This window comes from Psammomys obesus, unplaced genomic scaffold, assembly GCF_907164565.1.
Source record: "Psammomys obesus unplaced genomic scaffold, mPsaObe1.curated_primary_1811, whole genome shotgun sequence".
Lineage (NCBI taxonomy): Eukaryota > Metazoa > Chordata > Mammalia > Rodentia > Muridae > Psammomys > Psammomys obesus.
Genome location: NW_026587215.1, coordinates 4,239,486 through 4,263,089, shown reverse-complemented (window position 1 = coordinate 4,263,089; position 23,604 = coordinate 4,239,486). Strand labels below are relative to the sequence as shown.

Genomic DNA, 23,604 nt, shown 5'->3' with positions numbered 1-23,604 from the left:
GCCAATCCGAGAGCCCCAATCCAGCCGACCCGCCCACTCGGATCCCGGAAGGCGCGGCGTCGCGTCCCGAAGCACGGCGCGTGCGCGGGCCGAGGGGGCGGGGCTTCCTCGGCAAGATGGCGGCCAGCGGCCTTCGCCAGGCTGCTGCCGCCAGTACCTCGGTGAAGCCCATTTTCAGTCGCGACCTGAACGAGGCCAAGCGAAGGGTGCGCGAGCTCTACCGCGCTTGGTATCGGGAGGTGCCGAACACCGGTGAGAGGCAGGGGTGCATTGAGGGCCCCGGAGGCACCTGGCGTGCTGAGGTCACCGACTAGGGCAGAAACGACCCCTGGGTTTCGGGGAAGGGGGTCACGCAAGCCACAAGTGCCCCACACCGGGTCAGAGCTTCTGAGCGCCCTGGTCGCTTTGGTGGCCTTTGTGACTGTATTTCTTACGGAGCCCCTGGGAGGGGAGAGCTGAGACTCTGAGAGACGAAGTGACGCGTCCGTGGTCCAGAGCTAGCCCCGGCTAGCTGGAAGCCAGGGTCAACCGTACAGTGCCAGAAAAAAGTTCCAGATGCTCTTGGATTTTGTAACCAAAGTGGCGAAGGACTTGAGCAGTTAGCCATTCCCCACTCTGCGGTACAAACCGCACCGTAAGAGGAAAACGACTTGGCCAAGGTCATCCAGTAGCCTCCAGGCGAAATGGCCTCTCAAGTCTCCCTAACCCAGTGTGCTCCAGTATTTTGAAGTCTAACCCCGACTGCTACAGAACACCTCTTTTCCCTTAGATGGTGGAGAATCCAATCTGTTACCTGAGTACTGAGTCTGAGTCTGTTATCTTGATATCTTCCTCCCAGTACAGTGGATTTTAAAGGGGAGGGAAACCGAGTCCAGATGTCGTAAATCCAGGGACGTATGTTGTTGAGTAGACATAACGTTTAACTTGGACCACCACAGTTGATCAGAAGGGGGAAGGCATTTCCCAGTGAGTGACAGCTCTATGGCACATCTCAGCGCTGCTGAGAAGGTAACAGCACTTTTCCTCAGGTTCTGCCTTTATTAGCTCCGGTAGGATTTATCATCAGTGCTGTTTGCTCATCTGTGGAATGGGCATGATACTGTCTTCTTCAGGGAGCCAGTGTATTAGATAGGTTATTATAGTAACTGACATAAAACTTGGGGGAGGCACTGATGAGATTCCTCAGAGTTCTTAGGCCCACATGTACCTGAGAGCAGCTATACAAAAGTGGGCACTTCAGTCTCTAGGCCTGCTGCTTCCAGGTTCTGTATCAATTTGCGTTTGTTTTAGTACCTTTGCCATTTTACAGTTTTCTGTGTGGCTGACCTTGGTGACCAGCTGAGAACCTAAATTTGTAGTTTACCATTTCGGTGGTCAGTGAATTTGAGTATAATGAAAAATTCAAACTTGATTTAGACATGGCATGAGTGTGTGTGTGTGTGTGTGTGTGTGTGTGTGTGTGTGTGTGTGTGCGTGTGTGTGCGCGCGCACGTTTTTTTTCTGAGACAAGGCTTCACTCTGTAGCCCTGGCTGGCCTGGAACTTGCTAAGTAGACCAAGCTGAACTCATAGAGATCCATCTGCCTTTGTGTGCCACCATTCTGGGCTTGTTTTTGGTTTTGTTAGGATTTTGCCTCAAATCTTTAATCAGCCTGAGTTCCTGATGCTGGGATTACAGGCATGTGCCACCGTGGCTGGCTGGTTGCAGTAGTTCTGTAGATCAGAATGGACAAGTCACAAGGCCAGCTGAAGCACAGGGCATCCCCATTAAATAAATACACTGATCTCTAACCAGGATGCCTATAAAGCCTTGATATTCTCTCTTAGCCTGTATGCTTTGGTCACCTTTCCATTTAACCCCTAGCGGTCCTTTTGTGTCCGTGATGTCATTAGCAAATCTGCTAAAGGCTGAGTGTCGGGGATAAAAATGACTAAAGCCTGATTTTCTTTCTTTTGAAACAAGGTCTTGCCATATATCCATACTACCGTACCGCGCCAGGCAGACCTCCAACTTGTAGGCTGGTTTACAGGCATGTTACCCTCACCAAGTCCAGTTTACAAACTAGTCTCCAGGGGACACCCATGTGTACATCAAGTTCAGTTTGTGCCAGTGTTCTAGCCACTGATATAATGCATTGCTAGGTAGTGTGATTTTTTTAAAAATATATTTTATTACTTTTAATTTTGTGTATGTGTCCAGGTAAATGCAAGTGTTGGCAGAGGCCATAAGCGTGCATGGATTTCCCTGGAGCTGGAGTTACAGGTGTTTTTTAAGTTGCCTGGTATGGGTGCTGGGAATTGGAACTGAGGGTCCTTTGGAAAAGCAATATGTGCTCTTAACTGCTGAACCACTTTTGTAGACCTCCACCCCTTTTAAGGGAAGAAAACAAACTTTATTATGTTTGGTTTCAGGGCCTTCTATGAGGGCGGGGGGTCTTATGGTTCCATGATGGCAGCAGTGTGTCTTGTTTGCAGTCAGAGATGACTGTCTCAATCTCAATTAAGGCCTAGAGATGTGAAGCTAAATCTCAAGTACCTCTCCTTCCCCCAGGTAGTCTGATTGATTAAAGCCTTCTCACCACACAAACCCATAACAGTACCCCTCAGCTCCCAAATACCTATAATACTCACAAACCTATACTCTATTATTTTACACAACTTTTCCACTCTGGTGTCTTCTTTTGCTGGTTGTTCCATATAAAAATAATATGGCAGGGCTATTCGTCAGTGATAGAAAGCCCTAGCTTCAACCTCAGCCCTTTCCTCCCAACTCAAAGTAGGTGGGCGCCCCTCTACTACTAGTCTCCGGAGTCCCAGTAAAGAGACTTGAGCTCCAGGCTGGGCAAGAAAGCAAGACCTGTATCTGGGCTAAGGGTTGGTTGGGCTATGTGGCATGAAGTGAGCGAGCCATTCGTACGTGTTCAGTAAACACACACTGCCATAAGCTTCCTAAAAGCGTGCGTAAGTGGTCTAATTTCTACAGCGGTATTTTCTCTTTAGTGCACTCATTCCAGCTGGATATCACCGTGAAACAGGGACGGGATAAAGTCCGAGAAATGTTCAAGAAGAATGCCCATGTCACAGACCCCAGAGTGGTTGATCTCCTGGTCATTAAGGTAACTGACCCTCTCTGACACACTTAAAAGATCTGCCAGCTTGTCCTGTGCTTCTGAGTCTTCAAGTAAATGCTACCTCCATTAAAAGATGGCTGCTGACTCAGCAGCTGTTGCTGTTTCATACTTCAACCTGGAGGACCCTATTTCTTTTATTTTTAAAGCCAATGTCTCACTATGTAGCTCTGGCTGGCCTGGAACTTGCCATGTAGACCAGGCCGGCCCTGAGCTCCACCTGCCTCTGCTCCCAAGTGCCAGGATTAAAGGCGTGCACTACCATACTCCACTTGGAGGGCTCTACCTTGAGACAGGGTCTCACGATGTAGCCTGGGCTGGAACTAGACATCCTCTTGCCTCAACCCCCAATAAGCTTACAAGATTACTGAAGGGGAAGCCTGCTGGGATCTGCATTCCATAACTTTAACAACATAAAGCAGGAAGTTGGAGTGCTTGTGGGATGCCACCATGGAAGTTGCCGTCTCACCTGTATGCTAACCACCAGAAGGCAGGATAGCTTGGGATGTGGTACAAATGAGGTCAAATTGTGGCCCTTGTGTTTCCAAGGCCTGTTCTCTTCCATCATCAGTAGCTTCACAGCAGACCAGTAAATAACACAGAACTGTTAGGCAGAAACATGAAGTTAAACCAATCATGTTACATAGTCCTGGGACCTGTTGGTCAGTTCTGTTTGAAAGGCCTCAGGACACTTAGTCCCAGTGCCTTCCAGACTCAGAAACTTGCCCCAGGAGAGTTCCTTATCCAGGGTCATTAACAAATCTATGCCACACACAACAGAATACTGAGCCTCAGCATTGTGTTCCTTTGATGGTTGGAACTGACCAGCTCTCCCTTCATGTACACAGGGAAAGATGGAGCTCCAGGAAACCATTAAAATATGGAAGCAGCGGACACACATTATGCGGTTCTTCCATGAAACAGAAACACCAAGGCCAAAGGATTTCCTGTCCAAGTTCTATATTGGCCATGATCCATGAGGTCACCTGATGGGAAGGTGCATGTTATTTATTTTAAGAGTACAAATAAACTCATTATTTGATGGTGGCTTTGTGATAAAATTTCACTGGTAAACTCTTCCTGTGGTCTCTCTCACTTCTTGCCTAAGTGTGTGGGGCCTTAATGTACATGCCATGTTATTTCCCTTCCTCAGAGTGTGCTCTTTGCTGCCGACCCTTGCTTGGGGAAGCCGGAAGGGACATAAGGCTACTTTGTCAGTATAGTTGTACTTATTTATATAGCTTCCAAGATTGGGCATCTTGATGTCAAGGCTCTCCTGTCAGAGGGGACAGAGCAGTACTATAGGGACAATGGTAGAACTGACAAGATGATCTATTTTCCTCTGGAATGTGGCGGCTCCAAGACCTAGACCTGCTTAGAAGCACTGGCCCTTAAAATGAGATTAACTTCCTACTAATTATACAGGGGCACAACTGTTCAAAGCAAATAAAAGAACAAAACTGACATACTACTTCAATGCTTTTTTTTCAAACAGGATCTCACGTAGCCAAGGATAGCTTCATACTGTAGATCAAGGGGTGACCTTGATCTACTAATGTTCTTGCTCCTCCCTCCATCCCTAGACAGTCCTAAATGCTGGAGAAAGGCACTTAGAGTCTTTGGGTTTAATTACTGAGTGACTCCACAGCACCAGGAAACCCTTTTCCCCTAAGGGTCCCAAGCTTTACAAAATACTCTGTTGGGCAGTAACAAAACTGCATGATGGGCACATGGCAACCCCTCCAGGATTAAGGCTTCAGTTAGCCTAAGCGGCTTTGAGGCATCTTTCTGCTGGACTTTACATAAGTTGAAAAGGGGTAGGGGACAGGGATGGGGACCTGGGGGATAGAAGGATGGCTCAGTGGTTAGAAGCACTTACTGCTCCTGCAGAAGACCAGAGTTGGTTCCCAGCACCCATATCCAGCAACTCATAATTACCTTTAACTCCAGCGCCAGGGGATCATATGCCTTAGCACCCACAAACAGATATAGTCAAAAATTATTTTAAAAAATCTTTAGAAGAAAAAAGGGCCTCAATCCCCCTTACTTGGATTTGTGGTTGTATAATAGCCTGGATATCCCAGCTTTAAAGTAGATGCTTCTTGGAAACAGACAACGAAGTACAACTAAGCTTGCTAGGAGTAAGAATGGGAACAACTTTTCAGTCATACACAACTCATTTATTATGTACTTATAATTTGCTTGTTTATTGTTTCCAGTGCTCTGTGGACAGCACATTTGAGGGAAGCTCCCAAAGCACAGGACTCTGGGCTGTTGTCATACCCTGAGGAGGTGAGGCAGAGGGCTTTCCTTGACCCTTCTGCTGACAGGGAAGGAGCTGAGCATGCCACCGATTCCTCTGTTAGTGCTTTCTCCTTTCTGCTCCTCCTTTGAGTCCTATAAGAAAGGCAAGCATCAGGCACTTTTTTTTTTTTTTTTTTTTTAAGACACAGTCTCACTCAGGCCAGAGTGGTCTCATACACGCTGTACCAAGGACGATCTTAACTTCCCAGTGCTGGGATTACTGGTGTGTGCCACCAGGCCTGGGCATTTCTCTTCTGTTTTTCTGAGATACAGTCTTGTGTTAGCCAGGCTATCTTTGAGCTCTGCCTCTACTTCAGTGCTGGGATCACAAAAGCTGGTGATACCACAGCAGGTTTTAGCAATAGTCATTTGAAATAGGAGGGTAAAGGAACACGTGGCAAAGACAATGAAAAATGGATGGAGTTAAGACAGAGTAGTGGAAGAACAATGGGCCAATACTTGGAGATGGGCAAGAATGAGGGTAACTCAGGAAATGACTCCTGGAGCTGAAGAGATGGCTCACAGTTAAGAGCACATGCTGCTCTGGCAGAGGCAGAGTTCACATCCACAAGAAATGGCTCACAGCTACCTGTAACTCCAGCTCCAGGGGGTCTGACAGTCTCCTGGCCTCCATGAGTACTGTATTCACACACATATATACATAAATAAATGTTAAGAGAACCCACTCCAGCATCACCACAGAAGACCTGGCCTCTCAAGATTATTTCCTCCTGTGGTTGAGAATATGGAAGATGAAAATGGACTAGAAGGTATGACCAGAACATGACAAGTATGCCAGGCAGAGAGGCAGAGTGTCCTTGTCTGTGACAGAGGTCTAGCTGTGCAGGAATAAAGCATCACAGGAAGCTGAGAGGGAAGAGCACTCGGAGCCCTGTGAGCCCTGCGGCAGGGAGCACTAGCTGGCCAGTGCACCGTTTAAAGCTGACAGCTAACAGGCCACACACTTTAATCCCAGCCCTGGGGAGGCGGGCGAACTTCTGTGAGTTTGAAGCCAACCTGATAGGTACAGGCGTTCTTGGATAGCCAGAGCTACATAGTGAGTCCCTATCTCAAACCTGACATCAGTGCTGGTTTCCTTTTTAAAAAGTACTTATATGTGTATCTATGTGTGTGGATGCCCACAGAGGCCAGAAGAGGATGTTGGATCCCCTGGAACTGGAGTTACAGGTGACTGTGAGCTGCCCAGAGTGGGTGCTGGGAGTGGAACCTGGGTCCTCTGCAAGGGCTAATAGCTGAGCCATCTCTCCCACTCCCTTGCCAGCTTCTAAATTTTAAACTGTTGGCCCCACTAACCTGGTCAAGAACCGTGGATGCCAATACCTAACTGGTGGTCAGCCTCAGACACCAGTTTCACAGTTCTGTGTTGATTCGTTTGTAAAACCCTGCTGCAAGGTTCCCTGCAGTGTTCTCAGGACTGAAGGTCCTGCTCAGCATCACCTACCCTTTCCCATATTCCCTTTTTACTGAAATCTTACTTTTGCATCCCTTTACCTTGCTTCATGAGTCACTGTTTTATTCCTTCATCTCTGAGGCAGAGGTTGCATGACTTATAAAGCATATTAAATCATCAAGAGAATGTCACTTGACTAAATGAAGGTACATCAAGGGCAAGCAAAAGGCTAGCTAGGGCCTTTACCTAGTGGTAAGAGATAAAAGTGACTCTGTCAGTCAGGTTAGCCCATCCAACACGGGAGAAAAAGAAAGTCTCAAGTGGGTGAACTCATTGCTGCTTCTGCCCTGATCATCCAAATGCTGCTGTAGGCCGCACTGTATCTCGGATCATCTGATCCACCTACTTGTTCCTGTCCATTTACGGGAAGGCAAGTCTTACCTGTTAATCATCATCGTCGTCATCCTCTGGGACGAAAATGTCATGTTCCTCAAGTAGAGCAGCAAAATTCTTGCTAATGAGGGTCCCCACATAGAGAAAGGGGATCACAATGGAGAACACCCGAAGAAGACCAAAGGACATCTGCAGAGAAAGAAGTGCCGTGAGCTCTGGAGAGCTCTGGAGACCCTCGCAGCACACCTCAAGCCCTGCCTCAGGGGCATTTCCTCCAGTGGGCCCCAGATCCAAACACTACTTGTTTTTCAAAGTCTTTGAAAAAAGTCAGAGCAACAAAGAGACAATGTGAGCTTTGTGGCCATCAAAATGGATATCAGAAAGATAAACATAAAGCTAAACTAAATTTAGGAAACTAAGCAATTAAAAATTAAGCCACAACTAGTTAATTCCTTGCAAAAACCATAAAGGATTGGTTGGGTAAGAGCACCAGGATGGCTGGACTGTGATCGGCTCTACACACATAAAAGCGAGTTTCAGGGGCTAGAGAGATGGCTTAGTGGTTAAGAGCACTGCCTGCTCTTCCTGAAGACCTAGGTTTGTTTCCCAGCACCCATAGGGCCTCTCACAAGGAAGTAACTCCAGTTCCACAGGATGCCACACCCTCTTCTGGCCACGGTAGCAATCTGGCATTCAAGTGCTGCACAGACATACATGCAGGCAAACATCTATGCTCATAGAATAAAAAATAAAATGAGTTACAAAGAGGTGTACGGTGAAGAGTTCTGCTAGTTCTTTTTTAATTGGTTCCTGCTGCCTGAGACACTTTCACATTAAACTTTAAAAACATGGGATGCTAGAGGAATGCCAGTGAGATTTTACTAGCATTTACTTTCTGTTTTCCCTAGCTCTGCCTCTTTTGTAGAGCAGCTGCACCTTCCTGCTTCTTGCTGTGAACCCCGACTGCGGTCAACTGTCAGTACAGGTGAGTCTAGCTCTAAAGGATGCTGTTTTCCCTTCAACTCCACACAGGCCTGCAGTCAAAAAGCACACCTTTACTCTCAGGGACTTTCCGTTTTCCTTAGGGGTACTGAGGGCAAGTGACGGAGTTCAGTGGTGGAAAAACCAGAACGTGCTCCCCCTTGTCAAGGTCCAACTGCCGCCAGCTTCGTACGCCTTGATTCACCTGTAAAAACCCTACTGCAGATTCCCTGCACATTTCTCAGGACAGAAGGTCCGGATCCGCGTCCCCACATCCTTTTTCCTTCGTTTTCTTTTTACTACGTGTATTACTTAGTAAATATTCCCTTCTCGCTTTCAGGGTTGTTTTATCCCATCACCTCCGAGGCAGAGATTGTATGACTTGTATAAATCGACACAAAGCCTTTCTTCTGGCCCTGGAGGAACGGCTCATCTGGTCCCTCAAGATAAGACAGCTCACATTCCGCTGCTGCACCCCAGCCCGTGTGTCCCGGAACCCAGCTTAACACTGGGTTTTACGCCTTTTCCTCCACCTGTCAAAGTCAGCACAACCCAACTGAGCAAATCGAGGCTTAGGTCCGCTGCGTCAATACTATGATTGGCCTCCACGTCTGTCAATCATCCCCAGGAACCACTCACTCCCCAAGCGATTGGTCCCAATCTCTTCGCCCCGCCTCCAGGCAGACACTCACTTTCACCGGCTTGGGCAAAATGGCGCCGCTGCGAGTGACGATGACTGACCTCGACGGTACCAGGTTGCGGCCTGAGCTGCCCGGCACGGCATAGACATCGCCACCTTCCCTTCCCTTCGGCCCGCTCCAGAGAGCCCCGGGTCGGACTGCCACCCAGGCCAGCCGGCGAGCCGCCACGGACGCCATCTCCAGCTCCGCCCCTCCCCGGGAGCCACACCCCGCACCGCTGCGGCCTTCTCGCAGAAAGCCTCCTCCAAGCATCGCGAGACTCAAGAAGCGCCGCCCAAGAAGCGCCGCCCTTACGCCTGCGCCACACAGGCATTCCGGTACCGGTGGGGAAGCCCTGAGTCGTGACGTAGGACGTGATGACGTCAGGAGGACGACGCCCCGCCCAGGCTGTAGGGCGGGGCCACCCGTGGCGGGGCTCCCTTTGTAGGTGTCTCCTTCCTCCACACCCACTTCAAACCACCCACCACCCCCTTCCCACGCCCTTGAATTAAGCAACCAAAATGTGTAATGAAAAACTTTACTTGGTATTTGAATTGCTAAAAGAAAACTGTAACAATAAAAGGTTAATAAAAAGCCAGGGGAAGTGGCGCACACCTTTAATCTCGGCACGCAGGAGGATCTCTGTGAGTTCTCCAGCCTGGTCTACAGAGTGAGTTCCAGGACAGCCAGACTACACAGTGAGACCCTGTCTACAAAATACAAAAACGAGTTAACAAGAGCCTCTGTGTCTGTGAACACTCCCACACGGGCGCGGTGGGCAGTGGGCTTCCCATACAGGGCTAGGGAATAAGCAAATAGAGGGACTCCCTTAGCTGCTAGCCTCGGACATCGGCTTTGCAGCTCTGAGTCCTGATTCTTCATTTGTAAACACACTGATTATAAGAACCAAAATGAAAACTTTCCTGAGAGGGTCCCAGTCCAATCTAGCCAAAAGCTTACTGTGTGGTCAAGGGTGCCCTTGAACTCTGCTCTTCCTCTACCTTCTTGCTACCAACCCTGCAAACTTTGCTGTTCTGATTATAAAGGGAAAGCAGGCTTTCCCACCACGTCCTCCTATAAAACAATAACAAAAACAAGTCAGTCTCCTGGAGGCAAAGTTCAACCTTTAGGCCTAGATGGGTTTTGGTCAGGCTGCCCCAAGGCCTCAGATAGGGAAAGAAGGGAGATCGGGAGAGGCAGATTTTGTTTGGGAAGAGGGTGTATCTCTTTACATCTTCTCACAGTCACTCTCACTACACCTATATAAAGGGGACAGATCACCCTGGCTTCTGGCTCTAGACCCAGCCATCTGACCTCTTACAACAAAAGAAAAAGATACTTGAGGTGATTCAGGAGAGAGTAGCCATGAGGGTTCTTGGCAGACAAGCCTTGGGAAACAAGCGGAATAGATGACAGGATCCCTAGGAGTGGCCATGACAACTGCTCAGGCAGAGATTCTCCTGTAAAAGGCTGCCTGCCTCTCTGGAGGCAATGTCCAGCGCTGTACATTGACAGGGTGGCGGTGGCGGGGGAGAGACGAGATCCCTCTTTGGCACCTGAAGACCCTCTCCTACAGGGATCCCTGCCCAAACCATTTCAATGGCAGTCTTAAAGCCACTCCTGTCACCTGTGGCCTTTAGAGATGCCCAAGACTTCTTGTGTTGGAAATAAGGGCTAGAGTGTCCTGCAGGGGCAGGGAGCACAGCCCCTTCCTACATTACGTTCCCATCAGCCACCTGGAGAGGATGTGGAGGTTGGAGAAAGTCTACAGAGCAGGAAGGGGGGGACACACACAACAAAAACAACCTGGTAAATGAGTAAACATTTAACTCCTGAAGTTCTGACCCTGGGATCCCGGCCAGCGGGACAGGGCCACCGTTTAAAAAGGCCCTGGCTCAGGGCCTATTCTGTTACTTGTTCTCTGGCTGGCTCCCCTTGGCCCTTTGCTGCCACCCTTGCCTCAGCTCTATGATTTCCTTCCCATACCAGTCATGCAGAGTAGAGAAACAGGAGGTCTCAGGGGACACGGGGCTCTGTCCCCTGCTTAGGAGGAGGCTGGCAGGGCCCTGTAACTCCCACTCAGTCACATCCCGACCTACTGGCCTGCTCCCCCTTTCTTCCACAGTACCAACAGAGTTGCGCTCCCTGAGGAGAAAGTGGCCATTCTCAGGGCCTGGAGTCCGGCGATCAGGAGCCTGTGACTTACTGCAGCTGGCAACAGCCTTCTGGGATGCACAGTGATGCAAGGCCAGGCTCCTCCGGGCATCCTGCAACTGGCTCTCCAGTTCTCTTACCACAAGTCGCATGTAGCCAAAGCTGGCTCGAGACAGCGCTTTCACCCAGGCCTCCTGGGCAACTTGCCCATCCGCTGCCAGCAGGTGTGGGCGCACTCCAGGGGCATCAAAGCGAATGGCGAAGGCAAACTCCTCAGGCACAGGAGCCTCGGCCAGCTCCACCGTGCAGCCCTCTAACACCACCAGGCTCATCGGGGTCTGGCTTTCTCTACTCTCAAAAGAGAAGAGCAGATTGCCCTTGAGAACAAACCAGCATCTTCGGCCGGTGCCACTGGGAGTGGGTGGAGTCCCTGGTCCTCCCCAAGTACGAAGGAAGCCAGTGTGGTCCGCTGGAGAATCATTCGTCGCATAGTGGGCCACACTCCTCTTGTTCAGCTTCATGGCGTCCACAAGAACAGTGGGTTAGAGAGATGGTAGCACCTCCAGGAGAGGCCCCAGCTCAGACCTGTAGCCCAGTCCTGTGGCTCCTACTGACCATGTTCCCTGCAGCTCTCAGACTTCAGCTGTGAAGAGGTAGTCTTCCTTGCCTTTCATCTCCAAGGTCATTAAGGGTCACCCCCCCAAAATATAACTTGGACATGGGAAAACTGTAACAGAAAAACAGAAAAGGCAATAATTGTAGGAGAGAAATAGCAGGAGCTGACTTGGTGTTTTGTTTGTTAGTGTCTTCTTTAAAGTCAGGGTTCTGGTGTAACCCTGGCTAATCTTGAAAGTCCCTCGGTAGCCAAGGATGGGTAGCTTGAGCCCCTGATCCAGCTGTCGCCGCTTCCACAGTGCCTGGATTGCAGGCCTACCACCATGTTCAGCTTTGAAGACAGGGGCACCGAGCACCATCCAGGCCTCCTGGTAAAGAGCTGTTATGGTTTTCAAACAGGGTCACACCATATCCCTGGCTAACCTGCGTGTCGCTGTTTACATTTTTTTTTTTTAAGCTGGAAGAATAATAATCCCAGGAGGAATGAAAGAGACTCCAAGCCCAAAGAAACTTCTGTGCTTCAACCATTCCCAACATGAGGGCCTCCCTCTCCAAGTCTGAGGCCAATCAACGTCTGGGGATCCCATGACCTTCCTAGGCCCCTACTAGCCTTGCAGAGGTGTCCAGCCAACCTTAATGAGAACCTGTGGTTTCAGAGTCAGAAGGCGGCAGTGGAGGGGCAGACCAGTGAGGGGTCAAAGCAGACCTGCTCAGTGGTGTGCCCTGGGGGCACTAAAGGACGTACCTTCCGAATGCCGGTGTTTCAAGGCTCCCATGGGGCAGCTGAACTGGCAAGGGTCATATGATGACCAAGTCAGCACTTGGTCTCACACTTCCTAGGTGGGGCCCGGTTGGTAACACACTTATCAGCAAAGCCCACAGAGGGGGGGACAGGATGGCCTCTTATCTAACCACACAGCTCAGCTACTTGGTTCCCAGGGAGCCTGCAAAACAGTTCTCAAAGAACATGAGAATGGCTGTTCTAACTTTGGGGCCCCAGTGAAAGGGCAGCTTCTTGCTGGAAGGGCTGCCTCCTCGTTTTTAATGCCCCACTCATCCCTCAGGGCAACTGAACTTCCCTCTGTGTCTTGGTCCACTGTCTCTTGACCGTAAATCTGGGACCCCTGAGATGAGGTAGGTCAGTTAAATGCCAGACAGCGTACTGGCATTCACTTTTAGCACTTGTCACGCAGAGAACTCTCAACTGTGCCCAAAGGGGCTCGATCTAAGGTCAACTGGCCAGCAGCCCTCCATTTCTTGCTTTGTCCCTTCTGCCCCGCCCCAATGTTTTCATTTATCACTGTCCCCATTTGCAGGACAAGCTTGACTTTCCAGTAACCTACAATAATCAGCCCTGTGCGGGCTTGCTGAATTCCTGGGAATACATCAGCGGACAAAACTAGGTCCTCTCCTCCTGAAATCTATTTTCTAGCAGGAGAGACTCGCAGTAAGCAAATACAATTAGATAAATAATGAATTAGTCAAGCAGTGAGTGATGAAACCGCAGCCAGGATGCGGGAGGGGAAGAAGGGCTCCGAAGAGAAGCAAGCAGGCCCGGAATAGAGGAAGGACGCTCTAGCCTCAGCCCTTCGTGGGCCCCATCGGATGGGCCGAGCCCACGAGCGCCTGCCGCTGAGGCCTCTGCCTGGGGCGGCCCTGCGGGTCCCTGGATCCCTGGATCCCGCCCGGGCTTTTCAGCCACGTCCACGGCCACGCCCTCCCGGTCACCTCCTCCCGGAGCCCGGCCAGCCGGCTCTCACCTCCAGCGCCGGAGCCTGACTCGTTGGGTGAAATGCGGTCGCCCTTGCCCCCTGGGTTTTCCCCGCTCTGGACCCCGCGCCTCCGCCCGGGTCGCTAACGTGGCAGCAGGAGCTGGGAGACCCCGCCCGGGAGGGGGAGGCTCGTGTTACCGCCCCGGCCGCTCCCCGCCCAGTACCCACCAGGCCTGGGAAGCTGCAAAGTCGCTTCTGCACGAACACCGGAGGGAAACTGAGGCCCTAGAGGGTGGGGACCCTCCTGAGCCACAGGACGTGTTGGTGAGGGAAGGCCTCGAACCCCGGGCCCAACCTCAGGCTACCCACAGGCTACTACTCACAGGCCTCCAGCCCACCACCGAAGGAGAATTCGGGGTGATCCTTTATTTTGCCCTTGCCCCCCAGCCAGTCTCCCTCCCGCAGGGCCAAGCCAAGCGAGGCAGCGGGTAGCTAACTTCCTAAGGCGAGCTCCTACACAACCAGCAAAACCCTGCCAAGGTTCTCAACAAAGTTCTTGGCTTAGCCCTGTCTCGGCCTCTAGAAATTGGCTATGATGGCTTCTATCACCCGCTAGTGCCGGTCTGGAGCCCACCTGAAGTCCATCCTTAGGCTTGCAGGGAAGACTGCAGGAAAGCACTAAAGGCAGGAGGCAGGGATTCCCAGGAGCCTTGGAGGCAAGGGTGTTCAAGTGGCTTTGTGGGTTACCACCTCAACCTTTGCTTTGCAGTTCCTAAAGCCCAGCTGGCCCTTCTCACCCTACCCCCACTCCCTGACATTTAAGTCTCAGCCGTCAGCTCTGAGGTCCCCTCCCTGACCTCACAATGCAGAGAAGCACACTCTACATTCTGAGTTTTGCTGGGTGGTTTTTTGGGGAGGCGTCAAGGTGGGTGTTTGTTATTGTTATTGTTTACTAGCTTTTCTTCAGTTAATCAGCTAGACAAAAGGCGTTACAGCACGAAGGTTCGCTTGGGGAAATAGAGCATGGGTCTCCTGAGGGTGGGGGGGCTTGCCGGCTTAAAGAGAACGGATAGAGTAGACTTCACTTGGACAAATAAGGGAAATGAGGGTGTCCGCTATGCCCGCATCTAGAAGTGCGTTCTAGGCAGGGGGAACAGCTAATCCAAAGGCCCTGAGGCTTGCTGTGTTTGAGGGCCCACAGGAGGGGCAGTGAGGAAGGGGACAGCAGGAAATGGGGTCAAAAGGTAGAGGGTGGGGCTTAGAAACGCCATTTCTCCACGTGAAGAGAATAGCCGTCACATGGAGAGGAGAGGAGTAGCCGGGGCTGGGTTAGGTTCGAACAAGTGCTCCTCGTGGTGGCCGCAGAGTTTAGACGAGGCTGTCAGCCCCCCTGCAACTGGAGTAGGGATGGCTGTGAGTCTGGAAACGGAACCCCTGTCCTCTGCAAGAGCAATGGGTGCTTCTAAACCACTGAGCTATCTTGCCAGCCCACTGGGTTTTCAAGGTTTGCCTTGGCTGCTGGCTGCGGCGGCGAAGGTAACCGTAGGTGGAAGCAGAGGGGCCTTTGAGCTTCTCTGAAGCATCCAGGCAGTATGTGATGAGCCCAGCCTCGCCGTGTGAGATGAGGGGCGGAGCCTGAAGGCTCACGGCACAGGAGTTTGGGAGGATTTACCTGTGAAGGCTGAGGGAAAGAGAAGGTAGGATAGTCAGAGAAGTGGGTTTGCCAGTACCTGAGATGTGGAAGATAGCACATGCCCCTACGGTTACCATCCGTGTGAAGGCGTCCAGAAACAGCGTTTTGGCACCTAGCATATGTCCAATAAATAACTGAATGAATGAATAAATAAATAAATAAATAAATAAAAAGTAAATAAATAAATAAATAAATAAATAAATAAATAAATAAATAAATAAATAAATAAATAGATAAATAAATAAATAAATAAATTTGGGGAGTGGGTGGGCTAACGACCCCGTTGGGTGTCCGAGAGAGAGGGGGCAGCCTCCTGACCTGAGGTGAAATCCCACCAGCCTCTTTCACTACCGTTTCTGGGCGGCTAAGGGCCAGGTTTCTGGACTGTCTCGTTTGGTCCTCTGTACGAATTCATTGCACAGCGGCAGTCGGAGGCCGGGGGACACCGGCCAGAGGCGCGGCTCGGCAGCGCGCGCACGGGGCTGCGGAGCTCCCTCCCGCAGGACGCGAGCTTAGGTAGGCGGAGCGTCTGGAGGCTGGGAGCCGGGGCATAGAGGGAGGGCACAGCGTTGCTAGGGGATTCTGATTGGTTGCTCCGGAAGGGTTGTCCCGCGATGCTCCGCCTCCCGTGTCGTTATAGGTACTTGCGGCCCGGCGGGGTCTCACGAGAGAAAGTGCACAGCTACAGCTGACTGAGCGAGCGTGAGGGTAAGGACCAACGGGGTCCCCGGGCCTGCGATTTTTGAGGGCCGAGGCGGAGAACCTGGACCCACGCGGGTGTCTGGAGCCTGGCCCCGACCCATGGCCTCCCTTTTTCCTGGGCTTCCTGGAACCAGTCGCTCTTGGGCACTGGTCTGGCAAAAGTCCTAGACCTACAGGTAGTAGAAGAGCTCAGATTCCGGAAAGTGATGACTGGGGAGGGAGTGACGGCAGTGAAAGCGACTTAGGCCCAAGTGTGGAGTCCAGAACTGTTTTGTCTGTTTTCGGAGGTAGGATCCCTACTTAGTAGCCCTAGCTGTCCTGGATCAGGTTATCTTCGAACTCACAGAAGTGCTGAGATTGAAGGCGTGGGCCTCAACGTCCGCCATTACATCTCATTTTTAGAGACAGTTGTCCCCCTGTGTAACCCTGGCCTGAAACTCCTGGTCCTGTATGGACCAGGCTGGACCAGAACACAAAGAGATCGTCCCGCCTCTCTCTCCCGAATGCTGGGATTAAAGGCGGGTGTCACTCTACCTGGGGGGGCGGGGTGGGTGAGAGACATAACGTCTGTTATCTTCCACAGTTGGACGTATAAAGCTGCTGAGAGCAGATTCGGTTGGGCCCTGAGATTTGACTCCCAAGGCAATGTTACAGAAGACAGGTATCCACACCTCCTGGGGAGCTGCGGGGAGGGAGTGGTGGAGGGGTGAGGAGGACGGGAGGAACTCCCGAGCTCTCTTGATGTGGTTCTACGAGGAGGAACGTTCCTCACTTCTTCTTGGAGTGGGGCCAGGAAAAGCAAGGAGATGCCCCACACCCCGGAATCGGTTCCCCTCCAAAGAGGCCACTTCCTTTCTCCCGTGTAGAGGTCCTATCTTACTCGGTACCGGCCTGCGATGGCAGCCCTGTAAAGCGGGCAGGGTGATCTATATGTAAGGAAACTGAAATCCAAGAGGAAGGGCTCATGTAGATGAGCATTTTAGGCTTTCTGAGGTGGAGAGCAAAGAAGCCCAAGGCCTCAGAAAACCCGCTGCCACCTCTGTGTAGCATGGAGAGAGGAGGTCCGGTCTCACATATATCAGGGACGTGAGTTCAGGGCTCGTGAGTTATGTTGACCCCCAGCTTGTGACAAGAGGGAGCAGGTGAATACATCGCCTTGCCCCACGTGCTTGCCCTCGTGCTGCACTTACAGGCTGAGCCAACGCTACCCCCCCCCCCCACTGGGCTGTGCTGAGGTGAAGTGATGGCTGAGGAGGGCTGTGGGGGTAGGGGTGACGACTAGGGAGGCTGAAGGAGTCACCATCCCTGCTTCCCCCCCCCCCCCCAGTGCTCTTCCTGGCCCTGGTGGCACCAGTGCTGCTGCTGGATAATGGGCTCCTGCGGACGCCGCCCATGGGCTGGCTCTCCTGGGAACGCTTCCGCTGCAACATCAACTGTGAGGAGGACCCAAAGAACTGCATCAGGTAAGGGGGATCTGTGCACATCCAGGGCGACAAAATGGTGACAGCGGGCACAGGACGCTCACCGGCAAAGAAAACTCGGGGTCAGAATCATCAAGCCCACAGACACTGCAGACCGGAGGTCTGTCTGACACTTAGCCCTGTGACCTGCTTGGGGCCTCAGTGGGTAGGGACTTTGAGGGGGACCTGCCCCCCCAAAGGTAACTGAAAAGAGATCAAAGGCCAGAGAGGCCCCACATGCTTCCCTTGGCCTAGTCCTGCCCTTTGTCCTGGGGAGCCAGACCACCCCTTTCACCCCACCCTAACTGACGCAACCCTGGGAGGTCATTTGCAGTTACCTGGCCTAGTCCTCAGCTGACAGCAGAGGCATGCCTTTTACAGTCAGAACTCCCACCCGGAACAGAGGGAAAGAGCGGAAATGAGGGGCAGCCTGGTCTGTTGAGCCACACCACCCTCCTGTCCCCTGCCAGTGAACGGCTCTTCATGGAGATGGCTGACCGGCTGGCCCAGGATGGGTGGCGGGATCTTGGCTATGTATACCTCAACATTGATGACTGCTGGATTGGTGGGCGTGATGCCCAAGGCCGCCTGATGCCTGACCTCAAGCGCTTCCCTCACGGGATTGCCTTTCTGGCTGACTATGTAAGTCCCACCCGCTCCAGTCCTGCCCCTTAGTATGGGAGCCCGGGCCTCTCCTTAGCACAGTCTCCTTGGAGAATTCAATCTGATGGTGAAAACTGAAAACCGAATACCTACTTTTGACCCGATGAGGTAAGAGCCAGAAAGGGACCTTAACAAAAAGCGAGATCCCTGGAGGAAGCATCTGGTTGAACTGATCCCAGAGATAAGGCCTCAAGGCAAAAGACTGCTGGAGGGGAGGTGGCCACAGCTAGCGGAAGCCAGCCAAGCTGGGACCTGTCTTCATCAGTAGAAGCCACTAAGGGTTTCTGCTTTCTTTATTTAATTGAGATGGGGTCTTGTGTAGCCCAGGATGACCTCCAACAATCTGACGCTGAGGATAAGCTTGAAATTCTGGGTGCTAGCTGGGCGTGGCGATACATGCCTTTAATCCTATGGTCTAGAGGCCGGCAGAGCCATGTGAGTTCAAGGCCAGCCTGGTCCACATACAGAGTTCCAGGACAGCCAGGGCTACACAGAGAAACCCTGTCTCAAACAAACAAACGTCTGATGCTTCGGTCTCTACCCCCAGAGTGCCGGGTGCATGCCACCAACCCAGGGCTTTGGCCATGGTGGGTGGTCAGTCTGCCAGCTGAGCTGTACATCCTCAACCCTGGGAGCCACTGAAGGTGGTGATGGGCTCTGTCGGACGTGCCTGCCCAGAGAGTCTCACTTGAGCCACTATGTCTCTTTAACCCCCCACCACACCCCCCAGGCTCATTCCCTGGGTCTGAAGCTAGGCATCTATGAAGACTTAGGCAAAATGACCTGCATGGGTTACCCTGGCACAACGCTAGACAAAGTGGAGATGGACGCCAAAACCTTTGCCGAGTGGAAGGTGGACATGCTGAAGCTAGATGGCTGTTTCTCATCTGCCAAAGAGCGCGCAAAGGGTGAGCTCGCTGCTGGCAGCGCCCTCATCTGGAGCTGTCTGTCTGCACCCAGAGGTGGCGGTTTTCCCAGACCCCTCACCCCTGCTTGCAGCTCCCGGGGCTCCCTAAAGATGCACCGTAACTACCTCCTGAGGCTTGGTACCCAGGAAGCGAGTCTTTAAGATGCGGGGAGCCATTTTCTAGACTGTTTCCTGTGCCTGTTCAATCAGCAAATTGGGGTTTCTGCAGGCTACCCCATGATGGCTGCTGCCCTGAATGCCACAGGCCGTCCTATCGCCTTTTCTTGCAGCTGGCCAGCCTACGAAGGGGGCCTACCCCCCAAGGTAAGCTGCCTGCCACAGCTTTCCACTGCCGGGCCCCATCACCTCCTACAGGCCAGGCCTGAGGGAGGCTGCCATCATAGCTAGCTTCAGAGTCAGCCAACACACCCATTTGTAGGTGTCTAGACTCACTGAACCGTAGAGGAGGCCTCTGCCAGCTCATCAGGTAGGCTGTCGGGGTTGGCATCCAAGGCAGGCCAGCCACGGTCACAACGTTCAGCAAGTGGTCAGAATCCCTGCGTGGCTCCATGAGTGCCAGAAAACCCAGAAGGCTGCTGAGGCCGGGCAGAGCCTCAGAAAGGGCTCAGACCTCCAAACCTGAAGGAGGCAGCTTGTCACTGAAGCAATGGGAGCTTACATCACGTGTGTGACGCGCGGTGGGGAGGGTGATGGTACACCCCCCACAATGGAGGGAAGGTCCCCTGACTGCGGCCACCGTCCCAAGCCACACACCCCTGAGCGCCTCTTCCCTGCCTCACCGCAAGCCTCTGTCAGCCAGCCCCTCCGGCTGGTAGGTGGCCCCTGAGCAGCAAGGTGACTGATGCCGGCCCCTGCCTTTCCTGACACCCAGGTGAACTACACTCTGATTGCCAGCATCTGCAATCTCTGGCGCAACTATAACGATATCCAGGACTCCTGGAAGAGTGTGCTGTCCATCCTGGACTGGTTTGTGGAGCACCAGGACATACTGCAGCCAGTGTCAGGTCCCGGGCGCTGGAATGACCCAGACATGGTACCAGGGTGGAAGGGGAGGGCTCTGGCCCCACCCTGTGCAACCCCCATGCTCTCTTCCCTATAGGGCAGTGGCTCTCACCCTTCCCGATGCTGCAACCCTTTCATACAGTTCCTCCCTCCTGTTGTGGTGGCCCCAACCATAGGATTACTTCACGGCTACCTGATAACTAATTTTGCCCCTGGGATGAACCATAATCTAATATGTGACACACTCACACCACCCCATGGGGTCTCGACCCACAGGTTGAGAACCACTGTTCTTGGGCTAAAGCTGTACCTCTAGACTGGGTGTGTAGGGCTCTTCTAAGCCCCACCCTTCCCCTCTTTCACATCATAATGTTCAAGAGCAGAGTTTGGGAATGCCCACTGTTCAGCATTTCCCCAGGACATTCCGATGTCTCTCAAAGCTCTGAAAGCCCATCCGTAGCATCCACCCACCCTCCCTGCGCTCGCTCGTCCCTTTCCCTCTCTGCCTCTGCTCCTCTGACCCTCTCACAGGCGCCCCTCCCCAGCCCCGCAAAGCCCCCAGCCCTGCCCCACCCCGTTCACCAGCATGCTGGCCCTCCGCCCTGCTCTCAATCCTTCAGAGCCCAGTCCTAGCTGCAGGGGCTTACACACAGACTTTCGTGATGGTCAGCTTATTTAGGCAGCAACCATCACCAGTCGATGACGATGAAACAGGAGGGGTCCAGCCTGGGAGCCGAGCTCACCTGCTGTGAAGCTCCTGCTCTAGCTCTGCAGCTTCGCCTGGCCAGCCTCTCCTCCTCTCTTGTTTGTTTTTGTTGTTCTGTTTGAGACAAAGTCTCTGTACAGCCCTGGTTGGCTTTATAGACCAGGCTGCCCTTGAACTCATGGAGATCCACCTGCCTCTATCTCCCACATGCTGGGGACAAAGGTGTGTGTGACACATTCATCTGTTTGGTTTTGAGACAGGCTCTTTTAGTGGAGACTTCATGTGGCCAAGGATGGCCTCGAACGCCTAATCCCCTTGCTTCTACCTCCCAAGTGCTGAGATTGCAGGCAGGAGCCACAGAGCCTACCCAGCCTTTCTTCTTGTTTTTTTGTTTTGTTTTCTCCCAGTACTAAGGCTTTTACACACTCTAGGCAAGCACCGACCGAACCCTGGGCTACACACTCACCCTTTTTTTTTTTTTTTAATTTTTAATTTTTGTTTTTTTAAGACAGGTTTTCTCTGTGTAGCCCTGGCTGTCCTGGACTCTCTTTGTAGACCAGACTGGCCTCAAACTCACAGAGATCCACGTGCCTCTGCCTCCCAAGTGCTGGGATTACAGGCGTGCGCCACCATGCCCGCCATCACTCACCCTGTTTTTTTTTAATCTTTACTCTGAGACAAATCTCACTGAGTCGCCCAGGCTAACCCTGAACTCCCTCTAGCACAGAGCCCTTGTATTTATTAACCTGCATCTCCCCACTCACAAATCTGGCCACGGGTTATTGTATCACCTGAGCTCTGAGCGCTCCAAAAAGGTCATCACCCCCACTCTATACAAGGGAGGGGATGTGACTTGCTGTCCCTGTGCCCCTTGGCTGTGCTAAGCCAGCCCCCTCCCCCCCCCCCCCCCTCTAGCTGGCTCCCTGATCATTGTCTGCTCTTGCTTTGGCCAATGTTTGGCCCTGCTACCCACCTCCACGAGGAGGCCAACCCTGATTGCTCCTTTCCTGTGTCCCCAGCTGCTCGTTGGGAACTTTGGCCTCAGCTTTGATGAATCCCGGGCCCAGATGGCCCTGTGGACAATACTGGCAGCCCCCCTCTTCATGTCCACGGACCTGCGTACCATCTCCCCCCAGAACATAGACATTCTGCAGAATCCACTCATGATCAAAATCAATCAGGACCCCTTAGGCATCCAGGGTCGCAGGATCTTCAAGGTACTAGAATGAGGAGGAGGAGGAGGAGAGAAGGGAGGGTAAGGAACTTGGGCTCCCCTGAGAGCCGCAGAGTTGGGGCTGGGTCTCCCTTCTGGTCCCATAGGAGCCGCTGGCTTCTTGCCTGAGACAGAGCAGGACAGTTCCTTAGAGTCAGGGTGGGGGTACATGACAGGAGCGTAGGGGATTGGTGAGTCACGACAGCTGCGTTCAGGTGATGTCTGCAGAAAGTGAGTACTTGTCTCCTGAGTTCCAAGAATGTACAGTAGCAAAAGACTACTGTCCGCTGCTGCTGCTGCAAAAAGTGTCTACTGTATACTGCCGCCACTGTAAGTATCTACTGTATACTGTTACTAACTGCAAGTGTCCACTGTTCATTTGAGCATCACCGCAGGCTGGGCATGCTATAAGCATCTTCTCAGTAACTCTGTTCTACTGCAATTGGAACTTCCAGAATCTAAGAAACAAGACCACATGATTCAGCTTGAATTATGTCACCCCAAATCCTCTGTTCTGCATATAAATCTCTGTATCTAATGAAAAGAACTATATTATACTATAGAAGGCACTTGTGGAGGCCCAGCAAGAAGGCTCAGCTGGTAAAGTGGCAGAGCCTGATGACCTGGGTTCAGTCCTGAGACTCAAAGATAGAAGATGAAAACCAAATGCCACAAGTTTTCTGCTTTCCACGTGTTCTCTCTCTCTCTCTCACACACACACACACACGCACACACACGTATGTTATTAGTTAATAAAAGTTGGTGATGGAGCTTGCTGCGGTGGTACATACCTGTGATCCCAGCACTCTAGGAGGCAGAGGCAGGCAGATCTCTGTGAGTTCCAGGCCAGCCTGGTCTACAAAGTGAGTCCAGGACAGCCAAGGCTACACAGAGAAACCCTGAATTAGTCTTGCCTAGGTGCCAATGGTGGCGCTGAGCCTGAGGAGTGAATAGTTTGGATGATGAAACTCTCTACTTGAGGCCAACTGCATACTCTCCTCCCGCAGTATTCATTGTTCCCTCTTCTAGTATCCCCAGCTGCAGCCCTGGAATGGCCTTGGCAGTGAACAGTGTGCCCTCAGTTCTTTGTGTCTACACCTCTTGTCATTCTGGGGCGGGGCCAGTGTCAGTTAGCAGCTGCTGAGTCGAGGAAGGGAGAGAAAAGTGTAGGTGCTAGATGGCTGTTGCATAACATTGTCCTCGAGTCTCTATGACAGAGCTGTGGGCTGGGGTTAGAGAGAGAGCTTTGGGGCATGGTAGAGAAGTGAGGGATGTCGGGATCAGACTGAGCGTGAGCCTCCAGCCATTGGTTATCTTTTATGCCTAGAGTAAATCTCAAATTGAAGTGTTCAAGCGGCCTCTGTCTAACGATGCCAGCGCCCTGGTCTTCTTCAGCCGCAGGGTAGACATGCCTTACTTCTTCCATTGCTCCCTCTTGCAACTGAACTTCCCCAGATACAGAGTGTATGAGGTGAGTGTCCCGCTGTACACAGGCCCTGGCCCAGTCCTCTGGCATCCAGGTGGCCCTGCTTCACATATGGTGTCCCCTGTACCTTGGAGCCCTAGATGGCTCCTGGGGTGGGGAGGGCAGCTAGAGGCACCGAACGCTGTAGCTGGTGCTGTTTTCTACACTGTTTGTTCCAGTTGTGTTGATGGAGCCTCTGGGTATGAATGTTCACCCTTGACCCTCCCAAGCTGGTCCTCTGTCCCTGCTCAGCTTTCGCTGCCGCTGTCCTTAGAGCTTGCCATGCGGTGGGGCTTCTTTCAGCCTTGCTGATAGTGTTCTCACTCCCATGGGGTGTGCTGTGACCTAGCACAGACAGACTGAAGTACGGGCTTCTTGATCTTCGGGGGGGGGGG

The 23,604-nt window shown here is 52.2% G+C and overlaps 4 protein-coding genes across 6 annotated transcripts in view; 2 read left to right on the top strand and 2 right to left on the bottom strand.

Annotated features, from left to right (window-relative positions):
- The first annotated feature begins 71 nt into the window (after nt 1–71).
- Ndufa6 (NADH:ubiquinone oxidoreductase subunit A6) lies at nt 72–4,174 on the top strand. The gene is made up of 3 exons (XM_055603036.1): nt 72–252; nt 3,000–3,115; nt 3,976–4,174. Exons 1-3 carry the CDS (start codon nt 117–119, stop codon nt 4,105–4,107), a joined length of 384 nt encoding a protein of 127 aa, XP_055459011.1. The 5' UTR covers nt 72–116; the 3' UTR covers nt 4,108–4,174.
- A 1,111-nt stretch (nt 4,175–5,285) lies between these two features.
- Smdt1 (single-pass membrane protein with aspartate rich tail 1) lies at nt 5,286–9,179 on the bottom strand. Its single transcript, XM_055602961.1, has 3 exons — nt 8,909–9,179; nt 7,284–7,424; nt 5,286–5,524 (listed from the first exon to the last, which is right to left on the bottom strand). The coding sequence occupies exons 1-2, from the start codon at nt 9,167–9,169 to the stop codon at nt 7,287–7,289; spliced, it is 399 nt and encodes a 132-aa protein (XP_055458936.1). The 5' UTR covers nt 9,170–9,179; the 3' UTR covers nt 5,286–5,524; nt 7,284–7,286.
- Nucleotides 9,180–9,420: 241 nt separating this feature from the next.
- Pheta2 (PH domain containing endocytic trafficking adaptor 2) lies at nt 9,421–15,565 on the bottom strand. Of its 3 annotated transcripts, none has more exons than XM_055602958.1 (2): nt 15,389–15,565; nt 9,421–11,777 (listed from the first exon to the last, which is right to left on the bottom strand). In XM_055602958.1, the coding sequence occupies exon 2, from the start codon at nt 11,569–11,571 to the stop codon at nt 10,807–10,809; it is 765 nt and encodes a 254-aa protein (XP_055458933.1). In that variant the 5' UTR covers nt 11,572–11,777; nt 15,389–15,565; the 3' UTR covers nt 9,421–10,806. The 3 variants fall into 3 exon arrangements, with proteins under 3 accessions (XP_055458933.1, XP_055458932.1, XP_055458934.1); XM_055602957.1 differs by lacking the exon at nt 15,389–15,565 and adding an exon at nt 13,426–15,208; XM_055602959.1 differs by lacking the exon at nt 15,389–15,565 and adding an exon at nt 15,108–15,208.
- Nucleotides 15,566–15,803: 238 nt separating this feature from the next.
- The window catches only part of Naga (alpha-N-acetylgalactosaminidase), a 13,073-nt gene continuing 5,272 nt past the window's right edge, over nt 15,804–23,604 (top strand). Inside the window, exons 1-9 of the mRNA XM_055602971.1 lie at nt 15,804–15,948; nt 16,356–16,433; nt 17,100–17,235; nt 17,703–17,874; nt 18,626–18,803; nt 19,032–19,126; nt 19,695–19,856; nt 21,551–21,748; nt 23,072–23,353. Of these exons, the coding sequence (XP_055458946.1) occupies nt 16,418–16,433; nt 17,100–17,235; nt 17,703–17,874; nt 18,626–18,803; nt 19,032–19,126; nt 19,695–19,856; nt 21,551–21,748; nt 23,072–23,353 (1,239 nt within the window). The 5' untranslated portion in view covers nt 15,804–15,948; nt 16,356–16,417. The remainder of the gene's footprint in view (nt 15,949–16,355; nt 16,434–17,099; nt 17,236–17,702; nt 17,875–18,625; nt 18,804–19,031; nt 19,127–19,694; nt 19,857–21,550; nt 21,749–23,071; nt 23,354–23,604) is intronic.

Bases quoted from the DNA above. Each gene is read 5' to 3' on its own strand.
- Pheta2 (XM_055602958.1), bottom strand. From the start codon at position 11,571: ATGAAGCTGAACAAGAGGAGTGTGGCCCACTATGCGACGAATGATTCT.
- Ndufa6 (XM_055603036.1), top strand. From the start codon at position 117: ATGGCGGCCAGCGGCCTTCGCCAGGCTGCTGCCGCCAGTACCTCGGTG. The intron at 253-2,999 runs GTGAGAGGCAGG...TTTTCTCTTTAG, and splicing joins TCGGGAGGTGCCGAACACCG to TGCACTCATTCCAGCTGGAT. The intron at 3,116-3,975 runs GTAACTGACCCT...TCATGTACACAG, and splicing joins TTGATCTCCTGGTCATTAAG to GGAAAGATGGAGCTCCAGGA.
- Smdt1 (XM_055602961.1), bottom strand. From the start codon at position 9,169: ATGCTTGGAGGAGGCTTTCTGCGAGAAGGCCGCAGCGGTGCGGGGTGT. The intron at 7,425-8,908 runs GTGAGTGTCTGC...CTTTCTCTGCAG, and splicing joins TTTTGCCCAAGCCGGTGAAA to ATGTCCTTTGGTCTTCTTCG.